We start from the raw sequence: 26,166 nt of genomic DNA, 5'->3' as shown, positions 1-26,166 counted from the left end.
ATCAAAATATGAGACTTTTTGCATCTGGCTTCTTCTACTTAGCATAATGTTTTCAAGGTTCATCCACAGCATGTTATCAGTACCTCATTCCTTTTTATGTCTGAATAATATTCCATCGTAAAGATATAACACATTTTGTCTATCCATTCATCGGTTAAAAGATATTTGGGTTGTATCCACCTTTTGGCTATTGAAAATAATGCTATGTGAAATCCTTTATATGTGGACTCTAAAAAGTCAAATTCATAGAAGCAGAGGCCAGAATACTGTTTACCAGGGCCAGGAAGTGGGAGAAATGAGATATGTTGGTCAAAGGGTACAAAATTGCAGTTATGTAGGATAAGTTCTAGAAATCTAATGTACAGCATGATGATTTTACTTACTACTGTACCATATACTGGAAATTTGTTAAGAGTAAATTTCAGGTACTCTCACCACAGGAAAACAATGTAACTATGTGAGGAGATATATATGTTAGTTAGCTTGACCGTGGTAATAATTTCACCATGTATATGAAAACATTCTTAAATTGTTGCATACCTTAAATATATAAAATTATTATTAAAAAAATATACTTTTGGGACTTCCTTGGTGGTCCAGTACTTCCAAAGCAGGGGGCGTGGGTTTGATCCCTGGTTGGGGAACTAAGATCCCATAAGCCACGTGGCATGACCGAAAATTAAAATAATTTTTTAAATAAAAATAAATAAATAAATATTTTTGCATGCAAAAAGGAAAAAATAATGTTACGAATTCATGTACAAGATGTTATGTAGATATATGTTTTCAATTCTTGGGTGTATTTATAGGAGTAAAATTGCTGGGTTATATAATAATTCTACATTTAACTTGTTCAAGAACTAACAAATTGCTTTCCAAAGCAGCATCAGTTATTTAAGTTAATAATTCTAACACATATATATGGAATTTAAGAAGAAAAAAAAATGTCATGAAGAACCTAGGGGTAAGACAGGAATAAAGACACAGACCTACTGGAGAATGGATTTGAGGATACGGGGAGGGGAAAGGGTGAGCTGTGACAGGGCGAGAGAGAGTCATGGACATATACACACTAACAAACATAAGGTAGATAGCTAGTGGGAAGCAGCCGCGTGGCACAGGGATATTGGCTCAGTGCTTTGTGACCGTCTGGAGGGGTGGGATAGGGAGGGTGAGAGGGAGGGAGACGCAAGAGGGAAGAGATATGGGAACATATGTATATGTATAACTGATTCACTTTGTTATAAAGCAGAAACTAACACACCATTGTAAAGCAATTATACCCCAATAAAGATGTTAAAAAAATAATAATAATAATAATTCAATAGGAATAGCCTCATCCACTAGACGGTAGACAACAGAAACAAGAAGAACTACAATCCTGCAGCCTGTGGAACAAAAACCACATTCACAGAAAGATAGACAAGATGAACAGGCAGACGGCTATGTACCAGGTGAAGGAACAACATAAAACCCCAGAAAAACAACTAAATGAAGGGGACATAGGCAAACTTCCAGAAAAAGAATTCAGAATAATGATAGAGAAAGATGATCCAGGACCTCGGAAAAAGAATGGACGCAAAGATCGAGAAGATGCAAGAAATGTTTAACAAAGACCTAGAAGAATTAAAGAACAAACAAACAGAGATGAACAATACAATAACTGAAATGAAAACTATACCAGAAGGAATAAAAAGCAGAATAACTGGGCTTCCCTGGTTGCGCAGTGGTTGAGAGGCCGCCTGCCGACGCAGGGGACACTCGTTCGTGCCCCGGTCTGGGAGGATCCCACATGTCGCGGAGCGGCTGGGCCCGTGGGCCATGGCCGCTGAGCCTGTGCATCCAGAGCCTGTGCTCTGCAACAGGAGAGGCCACAGCAGTGAGAGGCCTGCGTACGGCAAAAAAAAAAGCAGAATAACTGAGGCAGAAGAACGGATACGTGACCTGGAAGAGAGAATGGTGGAATTCACTGCTGTGGAACAGAACAAAGAAACAAGAATAAAAAGAAATGAAGACAGCCTAAGAGACCTCTGGGACAAAATTAAACGCAACAACATTTGCATTATAGGGGTCCAGAAGGAGAAAAGAGAAAAAAGGACTGGACAAAATATTTCAAGACATTATAGTCGAAAAATTCCATAATGTGGGAAAGGAAATAGCCATCCAAGTCCAGGAAGAGCAGGGAGTCCCATACAGGATAAACCCAAGCAGAAACATGCCGAGACACATAGTAATCAAACTGGCAAAAATTAAAGACAAAGAAAAATTATTAAAAGCAGCAAGGGAAAACTGACAAATAACATACAAGGGAGCTCCCATAAGGTTAACAACTGATTTCTCAGCAGAAACTCAACAAGCCAGAAGGGAGTGGCATGATATACTTAAAGTGATGAAGGGAAGAACCTACAACCAAGATTACCTGGCAAGGATCTCATTCAGATTAGATGGAGAAATCAAAAGCTTTACAGACAAGCAAAACCTAGGAGAATTCAGCACCACCAAACCAGCTCTACAACAAATGATTAAGGAACTTCTCTAACTGGGAAACACAGAGAAGAAAAGGACCTATTAAAAAAAAAAAAAAACAAAAAAATTAAGAAAATGGTCATAGGAATATACATATCGATAATTACCTTAAACGTGAATGGATTAAATGCTCCAAACAAAAGACACAGGCTTGCTGAATGGATACAAATATAAGAGTCATATATATGCTCTCTACAAGAGACCCAATTCAGAACTAGGGACATATACACACTGAAAGTGAGGAGATGGAAAAAGATATTCCATGCAAATGGAAATCAAAAGAAAGCTGGAATGGGCTTCCCTGGTTGCACAGTGGTTGAGAGTCCACCTACTGATGCAGGGGACACGGGTTCATGCCCCGGTCCGGGAAGTTCCCACGTGCCGCGGAGCGGCTGGATTCCGTGAGCCATGGCCGCTGATGCTGCACGTCCAGAGCCAGTGCTCCACAACGGGAGAGGTCACAGCAGTGAGAGGCCCGCGTACCCCAAAAAAAAAAAAAAAAAAAAAAAAGGAAACCTGGAAGAGCAATACTCATATCAGATAAAATAGACTTTAAAATAAAGAATGTGGGCTTCCCTGGTGGCGCAGTGGTTGGGAGTCCGCCTGCCGATGCAGAGGACGTGGGTTCGTGCCCCGGTCAAGGAGGATCCCACATGCCGCAGAGCGACGGGGCCCGTGGGCCATGGCCACTGAGCCTGCGCATCCGGAGCCTGTGCTCCGCAACGGGAGAGGCCACAGCAGTGAGAGTCCCGAGTACCGCAAAAAAATAAATAATAAAATAAAGAATGTTACCAGAGACAAGGAAGGACACTACATAATGATCAAGGGATTGATCCAAGAGGAACATACAGCAATTATAAATATATATGCACCCAACATAGGAGCACTTCAATACATAAGGCAACTGCTAACAGCTATAAACAGGAAAACGACAGTAACTCAATAATAGTGGGGGACTTTAACACCTCAGTTACACCAATAGACAGATCATCCAAAATGAAAATAAATAAAGAAACAGAAGCTTAAAGTGACACAATAGACCACATAGGTTTAATTGATATTTACAGAACATTCCATCTAAAAACAGCAGATTACACTTTCTTCTCAAGTGCGCACGGAACATCCTCCAGGATAGATCACATCTTGGCTCACAAAACAAGCCACAGTAAATTTAAGAAAACTGAAATCATATCAAGCATCTTTTCTGACCACAATGCTATGAGATTAGAAATGAATTACAGGGGAAAAAAACATAAAAAACACAAACACATGCAGGCTAAACAATACGTTACTAAATAACCAAGAGTTCACTAAAGAAATCAAAGAGGAAATCAAAAATTACCTAGGGACAATGACAATGTAAACACGATGACCCAAAACCTATGGGATGCAGCAAAAGCTTTTCTAAGAGGGAAGTTTACAGCTATACAACCCTATCTCAAGAAACAAGAAAAATCTCAAATAAACAATCTAACCTTACACCTAAAGGAACTAGAGAAAGAAGAACAAACAAAACCCAAAGTTAGCAGAAGGAAAGAAATCATAAAGATCAGAGCAGAAATAAATGAAATACAAACAAAGAAAACAATAGCAAATATGAATAAAACTAAAACCTGGTTCTTTGAGGACATTAACAAAATTGATAAACCATTAGCCAGACTCATCAAGAAAAAGAGGGAGAGGACTCAAATCAATAAAATGAGAAATGAAAAAGGAGAAGTTACAACAGACACCACAGAAATACAAAGCATCCAAAGAGACTACTACAAGCAACTCTATGCCAATAAAATGGACAACCTGGAAGAAATGGACAAATTATTAGAAAGGTATAGCCTTCCAAGACTGAACCAGGAAGAAATAGAAAATACGAACAGACCAATCACAAGGAATGAAATTGAAACTGTGACTGAAAATCTCCGAACAAGCAAAAGTCCAGGACCAGATGGCTTCACAGGGGAATTCTATCAAACATTTACAGAAGAGCTAACACCCATCCTTCTCAAACTCTTCCAAAAAATTGAGGAGGAAGGAACATTCCCAAACTCATTCTATGAGGCCACCATCACCATGAGACCAAAACCAGACAAAGATACTACTACAAAAAAAGAAAATTACAGATCAATATCACTGATGTAATACAGATGCAAAAATCCTCAACAAAATACTAGCAAACAGAATCCAACAACACATTAAAAGAATCATACACCATGATCAAGTGGGATTTATACCAGGGATGCAAGGACCCTTCAAAATACACAAATCAATCAATGTGATACACCATATTTAACAAACTGAAGAATAAAAACCATATGATCATCTCAAGAGATGCAGAAAAAGCTTTTGACAATATTCAGCACCAAGTTATGATAAAAACTCTCCAGAAAGTGGGCATACAGGGATCCTACCTCAACATAATAAAGGCCATATATGACAAACTCACAGCAAACATCATTCTCAATGGTGAAAAACTGAAAGCATTTGCTCTAAGATCAGGAACAAGACAAGGATGTTCACTCATGCCACTATTATTCAACATAGTTTTGGAATAGCCACAGCAATCAGAGAAGAAAAAGAAATAAAACAAATACAAATTGGAAAAGAAGAAGTAAAACTGTCACTGTTTACAGATGACATGATACTATACATAGAGAATCCTAATAATGCCACCAGAAAACTACGAGAGCTAATCAATGAATTTGGTAAAGTTGCAGGATACAAAATTAATGCACAGAAATCTCTTGCATTTCTATACACTGATGATGAAAAATCTGAAAGAGAAACTAAGGAAACACTCCCATTTACCATGGCAACAATAATAATTTAAATACCTAGGAATAAACCTACCTAGGGAGACAAAAGACCTGTATGCAGAAAACTATAAGACACTGATGAAAGAAATTAAAGATGATACCAACAGATGGAGAGATATACCATCTTCTTGGATTGGAAGAATCAATACTGTGAACATGACTATACTACCTAAAGCAATCTACAGACTCAATGCAATCCCTATCAAATTACGAATGGCATTTTTTACGGAACTAGAACAAAAAATCTTAAAATTTGTATGGAGACACAGAAGACCCCGAATAGCCAAAGCACTCTTGAGGGCAAAAAACGCAGCTGGAGGAATCACACTCCCTGACTTCAGACTGTACTATAAAGCTACAGTAATCAAGACAATATGGTACTGGCACAAAAACAGAAACATAGATTAATGGAACAAGATAGAAAGCCTAGATATAAACCCACACATCTATGGTCAACTAATCTATGACAAAGGAGGCAAGGATATACAATGGAGAAAAGACAGTCTCTTCAATAAGTGGTGCTGGGAAAACTGGACAGTTACATGTAAAAGAATGAAATTGGAACACTTCCTTACACAAAAATAAACTCAAAATGGATTAGAGAGCTAAATGTAAGACTGGACACTATAAAACTCTTGGAAGAAAACATAGGAAGAAAACTCGATGACATAAATCACAGCAAGATCTTTTTTGATCCACCTCCTAGTGTAATGGAAATAAAAACAAAAATAAACAAATGGGACCTAATGAGACTTCAAAGCTTTTGCACAGCAAAGGAAACCATAAACAAGACAAAAAGACAACCCTCAGAATGGGACAAAATATTTGCAAACGAATCAATGGACAAAGGATTAATCTCCAAAATATATAAACAGCTCATGCAGCTCAGTATTAAAAAAACAAACAACCCAATCCAAAAATGGGCACAAGATCTAAATAGACATTTCTCCAAAGAAGACATACAGATGGCCAAGAAGCACATGCAAAGCTGCTCAACATCACTAATTATTAGAGAAATGCAAATCAAAACTACAATGAGGTGTCACCTCACACCAGTTAGAATGGGCATCATCAGAAAATCTACAAACAACAAATGCTGGAGAGGGTGTGGAGAAACGGGAACCCTCTTGCACTGTTGGTGGGAATGTAAATTGATACAGCCACTATGGAGAACAGTATGGAGGTTCCTTAAAAAACTCAAAATAGAATTACCATATAAGCCAGCAATGCCATACTGGGCATATACCCAGAGAAAACCATGATTCAAAAAGACACATGCACCCCAATGTTCATTGCAGCACTATTTACAATAGCCAGGTCATGCAAGCAACCTAAATGCCCATTGACAGATAAATGGATAAAGAAGATGTGGTACATGTATAGAATGGAATATTACTCAGCCATATAAAGGAACAAAATTGGGTCATTTGTTGAGACGTGGATGAATCTAGAGACTGTCATACAGAGTGAAGTAAGTCAGAAAGAGAAAAAGAAATATCATATATTAACGCATATATGTGGAAACTAGAAAAATGGTACAGATGAACCGGTTTGCAGGGCAGAAGTTGAGACACAGATGTAGACAACACACGTATGGACACCAAGGGTGGAAAGCTGCGGGGGGGTGGGGGTGGGGGGGTGATGCATTGGGCAATTGGGGTTGACATGTATACACTGATGTGTATAAAATGGATGACTAATAAGAACCTGCTGTATAAAAAAAATTAAATTAAATTAAAAAATTTAAAAATAATAATTCAATAGGAGTATACAAATTCCAAGTGTAAAGAGGATATTAAGTAAGAAATAATAGCAATTTTTTAAAAAGTAGTGTAGCTATATCAGTATAAAAGGAAACAAAACAGTAACATGATAGAAACAAAGACAAAAAGAAACTATAGTCACAAGTATAAATGGATTGAATTTACTAGCTAAAAGGCAAATTAGAAAACTTGATCTATAATATCTAGTTATATGTTATTTCCAGGACATATACCTAAAGATAAAAACACATAGATTTTAAGTAAAGAATGCAAAAGGAACTATATCAAATACCAACCAAACAAAAACTAACTGTAACTATGTTAATATAAGAAAAAATAGATGTGTCAAAAGACTCTCTAAGGAATAGACTCACTACATTTAATAAAAGAATCAACTAAAAAAGAGAACATAAATATGTGTGACCTTAGGGGTATATGTTTATACACACATAAGATCTGCATACTATTTCAGGGTATTCACAGAATTCGAAGCCCTTTCATAAGCCCCAAGTTAAGAACTTCTAAACAAATGAAACATTTGTCCCATCATTTCTTTACAGAATCCTAAAAACCTGTTCCAAAACAACTGTACAATTTTACATTAGGCAATGGCTATATCAAATGAAAAGGCTCTAATTAAAATGCATTTTTTAAGAATTTATAAGATATTCCCCATAGTAAGGTCTAAACTTAAAACCTTAGAAAGCATCATATAACAACAAAACCAGTTTTATTTTAATAAACAAATGAGGTATAAGATAAAAATGTTATCATTTTAAGCATGATTGCACTTAATAAAAATATATCCTTTTTGTGTCACTGCAAAAGTAACATTATTTTGAGCTGAAACAACTAAAAGAAGCAAGCCTTCTGCAATTTTTCTTGTTTATCTACAAAGTGAGTGATAAGATGAAGATAATAAACTGGCATCAAAGCAGATTTTTAATTTTCCATAGTTAATTCATTCATTCAGGGTGTAAGACTAATATTTTCCACATTAAAAAAATTAACTTGCTTATGAATTGCTAAAGTACTATAATTAAGAATTTTATTCCACTCTACCAGCATAATCAAACATATTGTATTTATACTTGACTTGGTTATCATTTCAAACATACAGACTGATCCCCTCAAAAGTTATCCAAGTAAGGCCAAAGGATGAATTGTACAAGGAGCTGGTGAAAAATAATCTCTTGCAACTACAAAATATATCCACAAGTTGGTGGCAGAGAACAAAACTGAATGGCTTAACTCATATCTTGGATTTTACACAGGCGCTATAAAAATCTGCTTTCATAGAAATACACTACAATTTAAGTTGATCATACTATACACATGAATTTGAATGATAAAATATTAGTCACCTCTAATAAGAGTTTTCCATACACTTGTCAAGAAGAGTGTGTTCTTACCTATAGTTTGGAAAACTTCATTCATCAAAGCTTCATTCACTGCTGAAGAGCTGACATTTCCAATATGAGACCAACTTTGATAAATTGCTTGCAGCAGAAGTGTCTGTGCTCTTGTAGCTTGAACTGTGAGATTTGGAAGTTCAAATATACCTTCAGTTATAGCAATCTGAGATCTTTTGGTCCTGCATAAGAAAATACAAAGCATAACAAACAATATATTAAATAACATTTATAAACAACACCATATAAAGTAAATTAGGATGCAAGGGAAGAAAAGGTATACACAGAAATTATTTTAATTAGAATTAAATCAAAGAGATACACAATTCTACTAACTTTAAATGTTTCACTATTTCAGAACCTCTAACAATAATAAAAAATAAAAATACAAACTAAAATAATGTCCACACACATTCATACACATATATTCAGCTCAAGCATTACACTTTTTAAATCAAGTCAATCATCAAAAATAACAGTGAAAATAGTACTAATTAACACTTAAAATAGGATTTACTAACAGATCTGCCTTATTCCCTTTTTTAAATTTTTTTATACACTTTTGAAAGGTTAAATTCCAGTTACAATTATTACAAAATATTGGCTATATTCCCCATGCTGCACAATACATCCTTGAACCTATTTTACATCCAACAGTTTGTACCTCCCCCTCTCCCCACTGGTGACCACTACTTTGTTCTCTATATCTGTGAGTCCGCTTCTTTTCTGTTATATTCACTAGTTTGTTGTATTTTTTAGATTCCACATATAAATGATATCATACAGTATTTGTCTTTGTCTGACTTACTTCACTTAGCATAATGTCCTCCAAGTTGATCCATGTTGCTGCAAATGGCAAAATTTCATTCTTTTTTACAGCTGAGTAGTATTCCAGTGTGTGTGTGTGTGTGTGTGTGTGTGTGTGTGTGTGTGTGTGTGTGTGTGTGTGTGTGTGTGTGTGTGTACGCACATTTTCTTTATCCATTCCTCCGTAGATGGACACTTACATTGTTTCCATATCTTGGTGACTGTAAATAATGCTGCTTATGAACACTGGGGTGCACATATCTTTTCATATTAGTGTTTTTATTTTTTTGGACATATACCCAGGAGTGGAACTGCTGGGTCATATGGTAGTTTTAGCCTTTTGAGAACTCTCCACACTGTTTTCCACAGTGGCTGCACCAATTTACATTTACAAAAACAAGTCTCAATAAAATTAAAAGGACTGAAATCAGAGTGTATGTGCTGATCACAATGGAATTAAACTGTAAACTAATAAAAGAAAGGTATCTGCAAAATCCTCAAATATTTAGAAATTAAAAACATAAAATACAATTAAGAACATCGTAGATAAAATTCAGAAAGTCACATATAAGATAAAACTTTTGAAAAAGTATAAAATGATTTTAGAAAAGGACACTGATATGGATGACAGAAAATAATCAGTGTTCCTGGAGAAAAGAGCAGATAAAGAAAAAAATTCTATGGGCATTCATTCCAATAAATGTAACATGAAGGAACCAGTCCTTCTCCAGAACTTCCCTTGTTTTATACTATCCTCCCACCTGTCCACTACAGACTAGTAAAAACAATCAGCGTATGTGCACTATTTAACCGTAAGAAGAATATAAAGGAATTTCAAGCAATAGTCCTATACAGTTGAGATACTGACAGAGTCTCATGTCAATTGGTTACCTTTGTATTTTCCAGGTATACTTTTAATTTCAGTCATCTTTCAAGTCAATGGGCTCCTTTTCTAGCCATTGCTACTGCAGCTGAGAACCACCTTGCTAATAAACCTAATGTCCTTCAAAGTTAAGACTGGATTTTTACTTTGCAGTTCCTAGGTCTACAAAAAAATGAGCTATAATGTTGCTGGGACTTTGACTGTTTAGGTCTCAGATTAGGCCTAGCTGGTCTTCAAGCTTCATTTTAAAGCTGTTCTCTAGAAAATCTATAAAATCAGCATATATTTATTAATTGCCTATTCTGTAGCAGTCATGCACTAGCTACCTAGGAAGTATCTTAGCTGTTTTAAAACATCAATGAACAAAACAGAAAATTAAAATCCCAGTGTCCTCATAGTTTATATTCTAATGGGGACAGGAAACAAATTAAAAAGTTGATCAATATAAGTAAACAAATGATATAAGGAAGTTAGAAGAGAAATGCTCTTGGAAACAGAAAAAGAGAATGGAAAAACAGAGCATGGAATAGGAACTACTGAAGAAGGAGCAATTTCATATATGGTGGGTAGATCATATTAAAAGGATAGGTTTAATTCCAAGCAAGACATGAGCAGACTTGAAGGAGGTAAGTGACAGTTGTGTGGATATCTCTGGAGAGTGATTCAGGCAGATGAACAGTCTGTGAAAAGGTCCTGAGGTAGGACTGAACCTGGCAAGTCCAAGCAATGGCAAGGAAGGCAGGGTGGTTGCAGCAGTTTGATAATAACCTAATTCACTAATTAAGTTGGTTTTCCAAGGTTTTTATCCATAAGAATTACCTGAATAGGCTTTACACAGCCATTCATCTGAGACTGCATCGAAGTCTGACTCCATAGGGTTCACTTTCCTTGAATTTACTTTTATTTTTAAATCTCTTTAACCTCATTTTCAAAGTTTTTCATTTAAGGTACTAGAAGTAGGACATGAAATTTTTAAAATATCAATTCCAATTCTGGCGAAATCACTTATTTGTTTCATGTTTTTAGGAAAAAGATATATATAACTTCTCTGAGCTTCACTTCCCTCTTTAAAAGGCAAGTATAATTATCCCTGCCCAATCTACCACAGATGACTATAGTGAAAATCAATTACACCTAATATTTAAAGCTTAACAGATACAAGGTTTTTTGCTAGGAACTGAAGATACAGGCACTATCTTTACACTCAAAGAATTCAGAATCTAGTTGTGAGACAAGTAAACCAGTAATTATAATTTAACATAATGAGTGCTATAACAATGTTATGTACAGATTCCTGTGAGATACACTGAAATGGTTGAGGAAAAAATGCAGGTGTTATATTTAGAAATGACCCATAAACATGAAAAGACTCTTAAGCCTCACCAGTAAAAAGGGAAATTCAAACTAAAACAATGTATGACTCTTTTAACCTCTCAGATTAGCAAGACCTCTCAGACTCTAACTCATCTTCTAGGAATCTATCTGAAAAGAATTTTCACATGAGCCTGCAAGAATACTTACACAAAGACAGTGTTTGCAGCATTATTTAAAATAGCCTAAACCTGAGAAAATCTCATCATTGAATAAATTCTGACACATTGACTTGATGCAAAACTATTCAGATATTAAAAAGAATGAAGTTAGATGAACCTACTGATATGAAAGGATATGCTGAAATATGGTAAAAATGTATGTAGTTGCATTGTAACATGGTTCCATGTAATGGCAGGAAGTGGTGGGTTACCCACACATAAAAGTATGTCTGCATGTGTTTGTATGTTGAGATAAAAAATTCTGGATAGAATTATTGATAATATTCATTGCTGGAAGATGATAACAGAGGATGACTTTATGTGATCTTTTCCCTTTTTTCCCTATATAAATGTCTCTATTGTTTTGCTTGGTCCTTTGAGATATATATATCATTATTTTTTCAAAAGAATTTAAGAGGGGGCTTCCCTGGTGGCGCAGTGGTTGAGAATCTGCCTGCTAATGCAGGGAACACAGGTTCAAGCCCTGGTCTGGGAGGATCCCACATGCCGCGGAGCAACTAGGCCCATGAGCCCCAACTACTGAGCCTGCGCGTCTGGAGCCTGTGCTCCGCAACAAGAGAGGCCGCGATAGTGAGAGGCCCGCGCACCGCGATGAAGAGTGGCCCCCGCTTGCCACAACTAGAGAAAGCCCTCACACAGAAACGAAGACCCAACACAGCAAAAATAAATTAATTAATTAAAAGCTTGAAAAAATTCAAAAAAAAAGAATTTAAGAAACTGCAATACTTCAAGAATGGACTATAGAAATCACAAACTATGTCAAAATGAATTAATTTCATAAAACATTTTTAAAATGTTTTAAAAATGAGCATTATCAATGTAACAAACTACCTCCACTCCCTGCTCCGACACTGAATTATCAAATGATTTCTTACCTTCTCGTAGACATAAACTTCACTTTTAAGTCAGACAAAGAAAGACAAATATCATGATATCATTTACATATGGAATCAAAAATATGATACAAATGAACTTATCTACAAGACAGAAATAGACTCACAGAGATAGAAAACAAACTTATGGTTCCCAAAGGGGAAAGGGGGGGATAAATTAGGAATTTAGGATTAACAGATACGCACTACTATATATAAAATAAACAACAAGGACCTATTGTATAGCACAGGGAACTATACTCAACATCTTGTAATAACCTATAATGGAAAAGAATTTGAAAAAGAATATATATATATACACACACACACATATTATACAACTGAATCACTATGCTGAACCACTGTAAATCAACTATACTTCAATTTAAAACATTTTTAAATTAAAACAAAAAGAAAGAAACTTCACTTAAAACCTCCAAAAGAGGAATTGTATCAACGAAGATGGTAGAGTAAGGTATACCAAAAGTCTGTCCCTCCATAAAAGCAACACAAAAGCTGGCAAAAACTGTCAAAAATCAACTTTTTCAGAACTCTAGAAACTAACCAAAAGCCTGCAACAAACACGGGAACACGTAATAAAAATAAAGTAAAATTCTAAAAAAAATTTTAAACAGCTCAATCTCAGTAGGAACAGTGAACTTTGTGGTATTTTTATTTACCCATGTTACATCCCCTGGCCCCCAGGCTCAGCAGTGGTACCAAATAGCCCTTATCCCCAGTATGACCTGTACTTCTTGATAAACTGTTACTTGACATCTCTGTATTCCTAAAAGATATAAATATTTGTAGGATCTCAATGTCAAGTCAGTGGAAGAGCTCTGGTGCTTCTTGGTCTCATATGCATGGTTGAAAAATTAACAGCCATGACTGCCAGATTTATTAACAAATAATAAATTTATGAACTTAAAAAAAGAAATTGTGGTTGTTCGTTCTGACCTGTCTGGTGGCTACCTGGAGGACCAACTCAAAGAACCTGCTTTCTCTCTCCTAATTCAGAACTCTCCCAATACTAAAACAACTACCCAGGAGCATTTGTAGAAAACATTTACAGGCAAATGTACTGCAATAGTCCTTGCTGCCTGGAATAATAGATAGACAAGGGGGAAAAAAAGAGACTAACCAAAATCTTAGAAAGGCTGGGAAATTATGCTTTCAGGAATAAAAACACTGAAAAGCTCAGACACCTTCCTGGGAATACGGAAGGCCACACACGTGCTAAGCACTGTGCACTTGCAGAGAAAAGACAAGAGAAAGGCCTTAAGCTCTCACTTCTGGCTGACTTTCAGGGTATGCACAACAAGAAAAGGTGGCAGAGTTGAAAACTGCCTGGTTGAGCTCTGAAGACATTCCTTAGAAGAAACCATGGAGGCCACATGGCAGTGGGATGAAATATTCAAAGTTCTGAAAGAAAGAACTGTCAATTAATAATTGTAATTCCAGGGCTTCCCCGGTGGCACAGTGGTTAAGAATCCACCTGCCAATGCAGGAGACACAGGTTCGAGCCCTGGTCCAGGAAGATCCCACATTCCGTGCAGCAACTAAGCCCATGCGTCACAACTACTGAGCCTGCGCTCTAGAGCCCATGAACCACAACTACTGAAGCCCATATGCCACAACTACTGAAGCCAGTGCACCTAGAGCCCGTGCTCTGCAGCAAGAAAAGCCACCACAACGAGAAGCCGGTGCACCGCAACGAAGTGTAGCCCCAGCTCGCCACAGCTAGAGAAAGGCCACGCACAGCAACGAAGACCCAGTGCAGCCAAACATAAATAAATAAATAAATAAATGAATAATAAATTTATTTTAAAAATAATAATTATTATAATTCCGACTTAACTATTCTTCAAAAATAAAGTAGAAATCTCCCAAGAAAGGAAAGTCCAGGATCAAAAGGCTTCACTTGTGAATTCTACCAACATTTAAAGAATGTGAATTCTACCAACATTTAAAGAAGGAAAAAATACCAATACTCTTCAACTTTTTTGCAAAAAAGAACAGAAGGGAATCCTTCTCAATTTCTTCTATAACATCAGTATTACCCAGGTACCAAAGCCAGACAAAAACAACACAAGAAAACTACACATCGATATCCCTTGTGAACATAAATGCAAAATCCTCAGTAAAATACCAGTAAATGAAATTTGGAAGAAGATTAAAAGCATTGTACACCATGACAACTGAAATTTATCCCAGAAATAAAAGAATGGCTCAAGAACTCAATGCAATACATCATATTTATAGAAAGAAGAGGGGAGAAAACATGTCCATATCAACTGACACAGAAAAAGTACTTGACAAAATCCAATACTCTTTCATAATATAAAACACTCAACATACTAAAGAGAACTTCCTCAATATGATATAGGACATTTATGAAAAACACACAACTAACATCATACTTAGTGGTGAAAGGCTGAAAGCTTTCTCTCCAAGATCAGGAAGAAGTTAAGTATTTTTCTCTTGCCATTCTATTCAACATTGCAGTAAAGGTTCTAGCCACGAAACCAGGCAAAAAAAATTTTTAAGGCATTCAGATTGTAGAAAAAGAAGTAAAACTATCACTACTCACAGATGACATGATCGCATACCTTGAAAACTATAAACACACACACACACACACACACCCCCAATGAATGGAGCTAAAAACAAGTTCAACTAAGTTCCAAGATACAAGGTAACTACATGGAAATCAGTTTTATACCCATATACACTTAAAATGAACAATCTGACAAGGAAATTAAGAAAACTATTCCATCTATAATAGCAACAAAAAGAATAAAATACTTAGGAATAAGTATTTCACCAAAGAAGTGTAAGACTTTTACATTGAAAACTACAAAGCACTGTTGAAAGAAATTAAAGAAGGGATTAAATAAATGGAAAGACATCCCATGTTTATTGATTGGAAAATTTAATACTGTTAAGATGACAGTACTCTCCAAATTCAGCTATAGGTTCAATACAATCCCTATCAAAATCCCATCTATTTTGAATGATTAAACTAATCCTAAACTAATTAAATTCATATGGATTTACAAGGAATCTTGAATAGTCAAAACAATCCTGAAAAAGAAAAACAAAGTTGGAAGACTCATGCTTCCCAATTTCAAAACTTACTACAAAGGTACAGCAATCAAATACACATATAAATATAAATCAGTGCACTAGAGCTGAGAGTCTAGAAATAAACCCATACATCTATTATCAATGGACTTCTGACAAATGGTCAAGGCCAATAAGTGGGGAATGAACAGTCTTTTTAACAAATGGTTTTAGAACAACTGCATATTGAAATACAAAAGAATAAACTTAGACCCCTACCTCACACCATATACCAAAATTAACTCAAAATTGGTCAAAAAGCTAAAACCATTAAATCTTAGAAGGAAACATAAGTGTAGTCTTCACAACCTTGGATTAAGGAACAATTTCTTAAATATGATACCAAAAACAAAAGCAACAAAAGGAAAAACAGATAAATGGGACTTCATCAAAATTTAAAACTTTTGTGTATCAAAGGAAACTATCCAGAAAGTGAAAACACAACACACAAAATGACAAAAAACATCTGCAAATCATATATCTACGAAGGGTCTAGTGCCTAGAATATGCAAAGAATTCCCACAACTCAACAGCAAAAAGATATACAGCCCAATTAAAAATGCACATAAACAGTCATTTCTCCAAAGAATTTACACAAATGGCCAATAAGCACTTAAAAGAATGCTCAACATCATTAGGGAAATGAAAAGCAATACCACAAAGAGATACCACTTCACACCCACTAAGATAGACATAATAGGAGAAGAAAGAGAAAAAAAAAAGCAGAAAATAATGAGTCTTGGCAAGGATGGGGAGAAATTGGAACCTTCATACATTGGAAGTAGATGTATACAACAGTACAACCACTGTGTGTAACAATTTGGCAGTTCATCAAAAAGGTAAATATAGCAATTATATTCTTAGGTATATACCCAAGAGAACTGAAAATGTTGTTCATACTGGAGCTCATATATGCATGTTCAAAGCAGCATTATTTTTATTAGCCAAAAAGTAGAAACAACCCAAACTTGCAACTGATAAATGCATAAACAGAATGTGGTATATCACTATAAAGTAGTTATTTTTTGGCCATAAAAAGTAATGAAGTACTGATACATGCCACAACATGGAGAAACCTTGAAAACACGCTAAGTAAAAGAAGCTAGACAGAAAATGCCACATATTGTATGTGGCATTCTCCATCCAGAATCACAGAGAGAGTCAGGGTTTTCTTTCTGGAGTTTTGAAAATACTCTGGAGTTAGATGGTGATGATGACTGCACAACAATGTGAATATACTAAAAACCAATGAATCGTACAGTTTAAAATAATTATAATAGTAAATTTATGCTATTTTATCTCAATTAAAATTTAAAACCTCCCTGAAGTATTCAGAACTCTGTTCCGAGGAACACTGGTCCAAGCAACTAACGACTGCCCTTTCTCACTCGAAAATAACAAAATAAAAACAAAACCCTGGGATCACCTGTCTCTCTTAATTAGCATGCCTCATAATTTAAATATACAGTTACACATTAACACATCTACCACCCTGTCCATACAGCTCTCAAATATTTAACAGCAATATGTGGCTCTACCTAGATGTACCGTTCAATCCACAAGCCTGGTCACATTTTGCCACAAAATCAAAGGATTGTAATAAATAGACAAGGAAATAAATATGCACTGAAGGGACTTCCCTGGCGGTCCAGTGGTTAAGACTCCACGCTTCCACTCAGGGGGCATGGGTTTAATCCCTGGTCGGGGAACTAAGATCCTACATGCTATGCAGTGGGGCCAAAAATCTTTTTTTAAATCTTTTTAAATAAATTTTTTAAATGCACTGAATAGAAGATTCCTTAAACCAAGCAGGTAAGATAATAGAGATCAAATGAGGCAGGAGAAAAAACAATACAATCTAATTCATAAATTTATATTTCATTATCATTACTGGTTCCTTTTGCTTTTCTAACATTGTGGCCATTCTTTACGTCACTTTCTTGTCTTTTATTACAGGTTCAAAAATTGAGTGGTGGTTCTCTTTCTACTATGTTCTCAAATTTCTGTTCAAAATTCTTGACCAAAACAAAAACAAAAGCACAACAGTTTACCAGTAGTGATACTAAGTAAACAGAACAGACATTGGAAACCTACAATATAAAAATGTATAATTAATCTAGCCACTTTATCTTTAGCCAGATATTCCCTGGTGTTTAGGAAGTCCTATGGTGTAGCAAGAGCCATGTTCTTGTAACTACAGCAATAATTACTTATAAGGCAAAATTACAGTCAGGATTCTTTTCACAAGTGGGTCTTTACTTATTTCATAAAAACTTCAGCTACTGTATATGGTACTCTTTCAAGCCATCAAATGTCACATAAAATGATTCCCAAATGGATAACACAGACTTGAATAAAAACTTAAACATATGCAAATTCAAAAAGATTAATTTATTCTACATTTTAATACTGCCCAAGAGTAGGGGACAGTTCTCTCCTTCAGGTTCAATTTAATTTAACATCAAAGGAAATAACTCACTTTACAAAAGCCAGAATTCAACAATAAACAAGTAAATTATAGCATACATGTATGGCATGTTTTTGTGGTTTGTTTTATTTTCCAGCTATAACTGACTGCAAATAAAAGTACATTTTATTATACTTCTGTTTAATATTCCAGTAGCATTTGAACTAAAATAAACCATTTATAAATGATTTGGCAATAGATGGTAAATTATAGAATGTACCTGCTAGTATAACAATATCAATGAAGAGGGGTTTTTTCCTCTTTTGTTTTTGTCAATGCTGAGATATTTCCAACAGGTTAACTAGTATAGAAAATAATAAACACCTATGTATCCATTTCATCAAACCATACCATCATACTGTATTTGCCTCAGAAATTTTTTATCAATAGCTTTTACAACTTTAAGCTATTTGGGGGGCTCATTAAAAAGTCAATGAAAATAAACAATAAAAGTAAAATTTTCCTTGTGATTTATACCACTACAAATTTATTTAAACTCAGCTTAAAATAAAACAGCTCAATAAAATTCATACTAAAATTATCTAACAACTTCTGGACTTACCTCATGTTTTTGAAGTATCACTAAACCTACATTTTAACAATTAAGTTGGTGAAAATAAAATAATTTATTTAACAAATGCCTATTTCATATATCCAGAAGTCCTAGTCTGAACATATGTTCATATTACAGAATAGGTTTAAAAAACTATCAATTCAAACATTACTCTCTAGGGAAAAATAAATCCTAATGTAACTAGCAGGATAAACAACTCATTAAAACTCAACTTGGACAAACTCCAGGATAAATTTAAGGAAATAGAAACAAGTAGGTCTTGATTGTGTAGTAACAAAGACTGAAAATGAATATGCCCTAATTAACAAACACTTTAAAAGATTCTGTCTGTTCCATTTGCTGACAAATTACAATACGGAGCTGACAAAAGCTTTGGACCAATCTGGCACTGCTATAAAAAAAATTCTTCTTTTGAAATTTTAAATAAAAAACATGGAAGTCATTCTTATTCCTCAATGCAAAGGAACTAACTTAAACAATCCATTCACACTCAGAGCAGTACTATAAAATTTTTGCCATACATACACTTCAGGAACAACCATCCATTCTTTTAAAATCAACACACCTCACAGCAACTGAAAGAATATCCTCAGCAACAGCTGGATCTAAAGATTTATACAGAGTCCCCAAATGCAAGGTCTGAATGTACAAATTGGTTCCAAAAATGTATTTTTGTTATTACTCATATCCTGTACAGTAAAATAAGATTAGATCACTTTTTCCAAAATAAAATGAGTACAAAACTCACTAACTCAACTGAGAAATGAAAGCAGTTTAAAAAACTAAGAAGTGTGTATTTAGTTCTGCACACAACGACTCTTCAACTTATGCAATATATCAATACTCGTGGAAGGGGAAAAAAATTTTTGACCTAAATCGTAGGTAAAATGAAAGGTTAAAGCTCCTCTTTCCTCCTCCTGATCCCACTCCACTCCCCACAGATAACCACTTTTTATGAATTCAGCATACATACCTACAGACCTCTATTGATTTTATGTATTCATAGATACACTTATAATTTTAATGGAGATATATATATATTTAAAAGTCTACAGCCTGCTTTTTTTTTTTTTTTTTTTTAGCGGTACGCGGGCCTCCCACTGCTGTGGCCTCTCCCGTTGTGGAGCACAGGCTCCGGACACGCAGGCTCAGCGGCCATGGCTCAGGGGCCCAGCCACTCTGCGGCATGTGGGATCTTCCCAGACCGGGGCACGAACGAACCCGTGTCCTCTGCATCGGCAGGCAGACTCTCAACCACTGCGCCACCAGGGAAGCCCTACAGCCTGCTTTTTATGACTAAGCAATATGTCCTAGTGATCAAGATCTTTGTACATCAGTACATATTCTTCCACGTTGGTCTCTTTAATGCATGCTTCACATTTTGCTGTCTGAATCAAGATTTACGTTCATAGGCAGTGTATCAGTGTATTGTTTTCTCAACATCCCTACAAGTATTAACTGTTATATTTATTTAATTACAATAATTTTAGCATTTGCAAATAGCTGTAAAATACAAATTATATCCTGCTGTGTTGAGACTTGAAAATATTTTATCATTTTTCAAATTTCTGAAGTAAATATTTGAACTTAAATATTAGATAACAAATGGACAGAAAAAATGAGAAGTAAAATTTGTCTATCACTAAAATAAAAATATAATGAATGCCTTGATTATTATAATATATAAAGTTCAAAATCTTACAATGAACTACAGGTGGTAGCAAACAAACTAAATAAAAAAGGAGGAAAATGTTATCTCTTCATTAATCTCATCATCTCCCAGACAAGTTATTCAATATAGACAGTTCGTCTACTTAAGTAAAAATGTTTACTCAGGAAAGGAGAGAGAGAGGAAGTGTGTTCATGCAATATATCTTATATATGTAATTAAAAACATTCAAATGTTACCTTGAGAATTCTGATTAGAGAAATCACTAAAATTTTAGTTCAATTTCAGTAATTAATTAAAGTCATTGGTTTTTGCTTTGGCCAAGGGCACATTTTACATATATTATGTATATAAAAAGAAGAAAAACTTGGTTATCAAAAGAGCATACAATCTAAAATCTAATCAATCAGACCACCAAAAAGCACAAAAATAGCTGAAAAAATTAGCAAGTGCATGTCAATAAGTATTTACTTGTGCTTTCCATAGTTTCAAGGTTTTGAAGATAAATGTCCTCCACAGAAAAAGAGATGGTCCTTACTGAACTTAATGTAAAAAGAATGGAAAAAGCTATTAAATAATCACAAAAAACAGTGTAAAAATCACCTCTATGAAAACTACAGTGAAAAATAGGAAAAATAGCCCATTAAAGAAAATATTAGGGGGGCTTTCCTGGTGGCATAGTGGTTAAGAATCCGTCTGCCAATGCAGGGGATATGGGTTCGAGCCCTGGTCCAGGAAGTTCCCACATGCCACAGAGCAACTAAGCCCGTGAGCCACAACTACTGAGCCTGCCCTCTAGAGCCTACGAGCCACAACTACTGAGCCCACGTGCCACAAATATTGAAGCCTGCGTGCCTAGAGCCCAGGCTCTGCAACAAGAGAAGCCACCCACAATGAGAAGCCCATGCACCGCAACCAAGAGTAGGCCCCGCTCGCCGCAACTAGAGAGAGCCCACACGCAGCAACGAAGACACAACACAACCAAAAATAAAAATAAATAAAATAAATTTTTTTAAAAAAGAATATATTAGGAAGATGTGATCTAGTCAGAGAAAATATCAATTGGACCAATATGTGAGGAGTAAGTAAAAATTATTTAGGCTATTGATTACTGAGACAATATGGTGAAAGACTTGGTTGAAAAAGAAACAATGAAAAAGGCAAGGAGGTGGGAGGGGATAGAGAGGAAGATACTCAGATGAATCTAGACAGCCAAGAAGGGGCTAGACCATGGAGGACATCACTGAAAGTTTTAAAGATCTTAATCTTTACCACAAAAGCTATGAGAAGCAAAGTATTTTAGGCAGGAGAAGGACATAATTAGGGAAAGCAAAGACCATATCTTACTCATAATGGGACTCCAAGGCCTATGACACAACAATTCTCACATGATAGTTACCAAAAAATTATTTTTAAAACAAACAAATGTCTAATTAACCAGTTGAAACTTAAAAAGTGCTAAGTATTAACAAATTCATCTAGGAAACTGGAAATTTTTTTTTAAAGTTATAAATCATAATAAAGAATACAATCAAACCTATTATCAAGAACTTGCTAATAGCTACCAACATGCTATTAATGGCTCCAATACCAACACTAAACTAGACCTCTGGAACAACTGAAACAAGTGATTTCATCTTTCTCGATCCACAGTATCATCTTCCCTAATCCTCCATTTCCATATCTATAAAAGAGATAATAATACATGACTTGTTTATTCCAAAGGTTGGTTGTGAGATTCAAATAAATCACTGTATGTAGTGGAATAAGTACAAAATGCTACACAAGAGTATTACAATGCTGTTCTTAGAGATTTTCTTCTTCTACTAACTATGCACTGTATGATCTTTTGAGCACAGGGACCTCCAATGATTATTTGTTCCTATATTTCAAGTTAGTATATTAAAAGAGATTAAATCATCAAACACAGGAAAGAAATTCAGAGGCAATTATTAAAAACAAAAACAACACTTAGCCTAAATTTAGTGATTTCTAACCAAGAGATTTCTCTTTTAATAAATACACTGTATACTAACAACTTAGAATTCTTTTGAATATACTCAAGTTTCAGTCCCAAAAAAATAATGAAACACAGATGTATTTAAAAGATATTGTCACTAATATAAGATGTTGTCATATTATATACTGACATCGAGACAGTACAAAATGTCTCCCACTGTTGTACATAGGTAAAACCAAATACTGAGAAAAGGCTACTATTAATATTATTCTTCTCATAGAAAGAGATGTAAGTCTTATAGTCATATTCTACAGTGCCGAAATTTAAATTTAAAGGCAATAATCTAAGAAGGAATTATAAATGTTCATTTGGCTACCACTAAACAATTTTACTAAGTTTAAAACTTTTAACAAGGGAAATAGATGGATCATAATTACCTATACAACTTTATACCCAACTGATCATAAAATTGCATGTTGAAAATACCAAATTTTCCAAAAGCAAAATCGAAGGAAACCTGTTCTCATTGGACCAACACTTTCCAGTTGTTAACATATGTTGCATGCTCTTTGTGCCCTTGCTAAAAGAATCAAAGGGAAAAATCTAACTAGTACAAAGATAAGTGCTATTTACTTGTAGCTGTGTTCTTCATGTCTTTTTTTTTTTTTTTTTTTTTAATCTCTGAATGTAATTTCAACACTGTGTAGCAGGGAGCAATCCTTGTGAAATAACTTAGGCAAGAATATTAGTAAACAATCATCAGGCTGTTAGCAGACAAGGTACACATAAGATTGTCTTAAAGGCCCAATCCTACTTCCTAACAAACTCCCCAGACTAGAGGCAGATTTGGGGCTCCTGGGCACTGGCCCAGATCAAGTGCTGGCACTTGACCGTGGAGGTGAGGGCCCTTCCCCCTGGCTCCCTCTCGGCACTGTCCCCACATTCCTTTCTATGCCAATCAAACCCTTGCATTCTTCCATAAGACCAGAAAACAGAAACCCTTTGTCCTTAAGCTGAACAAACATTTTGATAGGAAGCCCTTAATTATTCATAAAGTCTTGGTATTTAGCCTTGCACTGACCTAGACATTAGAAGACCACCAGTGCCCTCTACTCACGCAGAAAATAAGACCTAGATGAGTCTCACAGAAAAACGACGGGCTCTCCACTCAGAAACCTTAGTTCGAATTTTTAAAGCTAGGAATTCAGAGTTTAGTTCTTGGCGTCTGCATAACCTTGCATGTTTAGCGCTGGTTTGTTCACAGCTTGTTGGCAGGTGTCGCTTTTCTGCATTAAAAATGTTGCTCATCAAGTCATTTACCATTTTAAAGGAAAGCGCAGAAGAAGCTTCTGGTACTGCCATCAGAAACTCTCTGTTGAAGTTGCTCTTGGTTGAAATATTTTTTTAAAACCTGTGACCTCCCACAGTCGACTCTCTCCTCATAGGTGACTCCTCCCGCAGTTCCTGGCTTCTACTGCAAAAAGACGCTCTACTGAGTTGACGTCCACCATCCATTTAGGCCTCGCATGTGGGGTTCCTTTTAGAAGGACTCAGCTCTAGCTCAGTTCTGCAGGGGCCATGACTGACTCTTGAAAAACAAGCACCTCTGGTCGCCCGTGGTAGATGAATGACTCATTCCTACTGCAGACTTCTGCAGACTTCGTGTTTCTCTTTTTATACGAGCAGCTCCAGTCAGACTTTGACTTTTAGAAGTTGTTTACATATGAGACATACATAGTTGTTGTGGCCACCCAACTTCAAGGGACACATGTCAAGCTCTCCAAGGGTTTTGTTTGTTTGTTTGTTTTGTTTTTAAGAAATTTTTATGGCAGTCGTGGCAAGAAATCTCCGTGCTCTCCATTGGCTGCTTGAGTCCCACAGCTCAGATGCCAGGTGCCAGAGTGCTGCAATGCACCACACAGACAGGCTTCTTCGGCTTCAAACATTCCTGCAGGAATGCAGGGCAAAAGATGCATCCGCAGGGCAACTAGCTAACAAGCTGCCAGCCAGTCATGCCCTGGTCAGCCTACAACAAGGGAATCGAGATAGGCCATTACCTTTATCTTGAGCCAACTGCCCTCACCAAAAGCTGACAAACTCCAGGGAGAGGAAAAGGAACTGAATGCAAGAGAGAAATTTTGGGGGTGATAGAAATGTTCCATATCTTTATTTTGATGATGGCTACATGACTACATACATCTGTCAAAAATCACTGAATTGTTGTCACATAAAATTGTTGAACTTTGTTGTATTTAAATTATAGTCTAATTTTAAAATGAAAATAATGTTACTGAAAACACTGGTATAATTAATATTATAAACCATTAAAGAGAACTTTATAAACCACATTCTACACAGCTCCAAAGTACTATGAAAGCTTGCTACAGTTATATGGTATTTTCAGGTGTAACAAGATCCCTAAGTATTTTTGTAATTTTTAAAACTACTCACAGGGAGTTTACGAGAATAAAATAAGAATACTTTGAGAAATAAATTAAGTATTAAAAATTAAGTATTCACCTTCAAATATTATTCCTCCAAAAAAATAGTTAAAAGAAAAAACATAGTGAAACTAAAAAGAAACTAACATCTAGAAATAGAAACTCCAAGAGCACTCATATATCTGAATGTTTGCATTTATCAGAGAGAATAAAAACGTAAGATATTCAAGAATGGTTCATTTAACTTATATTTCTCTTTAGATGCTAGAATCTATAAGAATAGTTGCTTTAGAATATTAGAGCTTCGCTTATTTAAAAAAAAGTAAAGATGAACAAAAAAAGGAAACTGAGTTTGGGTAGTTTGCCTACCTTTTCTTCCTTAAACATTAATATGATTGACTACACCTGTTCTTTTTTGCTGTCCTCTTCAAAAGATAAGTTAACAGATTTTAAAATATTTATTAAATTAATTAAATTCTAATTTGGTTCATTTTAATTAACATTTATTGAAAGTCAACTATATGCTAGGTCCTGGGGCATAAATGCAGATGTGAAAAATAAAAATAGTCAAGATGCAAAAATCATAAAGTGCTATAATGACAAGACTAGGCATTTTCAAAGTGAGTTAATTTACCACAGATTAAAAAAAAAAAGGACCTACTACCAGCTATTCATCTCCCTGAGAAAGACAGACAAGTCTGATACAGATTAAATTCTATATTTATGAGTTTTAATACCAATAATCACAGAGCAAGAAGGAGTCCAAACACCAACCCCACCTCTATAATTTCTCAAAAATTATGGCAAATGTTTATGTCTACTTGAGATTGAAGAAGGGGCTAATGACACAAAAGGATATTCTTAGAATACCACAGTTAACAGCAGCAACTGTAACAAGGTTTTAAAACCCCTCATCCAACTCTGTAATTTAAATCTCTCTGGATAACAGTAAGGACAGTTATTTGTAAGCCTCAATACATTTTACCTGGGTAAAGAAAGCAACATAGAGATGTAGCATAAAAGACAAGTTAGTTGCTGACAATGCTGTGTCAAGAATGATCTTCAAAAACATTATGGTAAGTGAAAAAAGCCAGAAACAGGATACCACATTTTGTATGATTCTATTTACATGACAGAAAAGATAAATATATGGAGAAAGAAAGAAGATTAGTGATGATCTAGGGCTGGAGATGGGGATTAAATGTAAATGGGTTAAGAGGGATCTTATTGGAGGGATGAAAATGTTCTAAAACTGATTTATGTTAACAGTTGCACCACTTGGTAAAGTCACTAGAAATCACTACAC

At 35.4% G+C, this 26,166-nt stretch overlaps 1 protein-coding gene across 1 annotated transcript in view; it reads right to left on the bottom strand.

Moving 5' to 3' along the window:
* Positions 1-26,166, bottom strand: part of VPS13B (vacuolar protein sorting 13 homolog B) — a 798,623-nt gene that overhangs the window by 645,694 nt on the left and 126,763 nt on the right. Inside the window, exon 17 of the mRNA XM_060287492.2 lies at positions 8,512-8,693. Coding sequence (XP_060143475.1) covers positions 8,512-8,693 — 182 coding nt within the window. The remainder of the gene's footprint in view (positions 1-8,511; positions 8,694-26,166) is intronic.

This window comes from Globicephala melas, chromosome 17, assembly GCF_963455315.2.
Source record: "Globicephala melas chromosome 17, mGloMel1.2, whole genome shotgun sequence".
Lineage (NCBI taxonomy): Eukaryota > Metazoa > Chordata > Mammalia > Artiodactyla > Delphinidae > Globicephala > Globicephala melas.
Note: the sequence above shows the minus strand (reverse complement) of the source record. Positions and strands in the feature narration are given on the sequence as shown.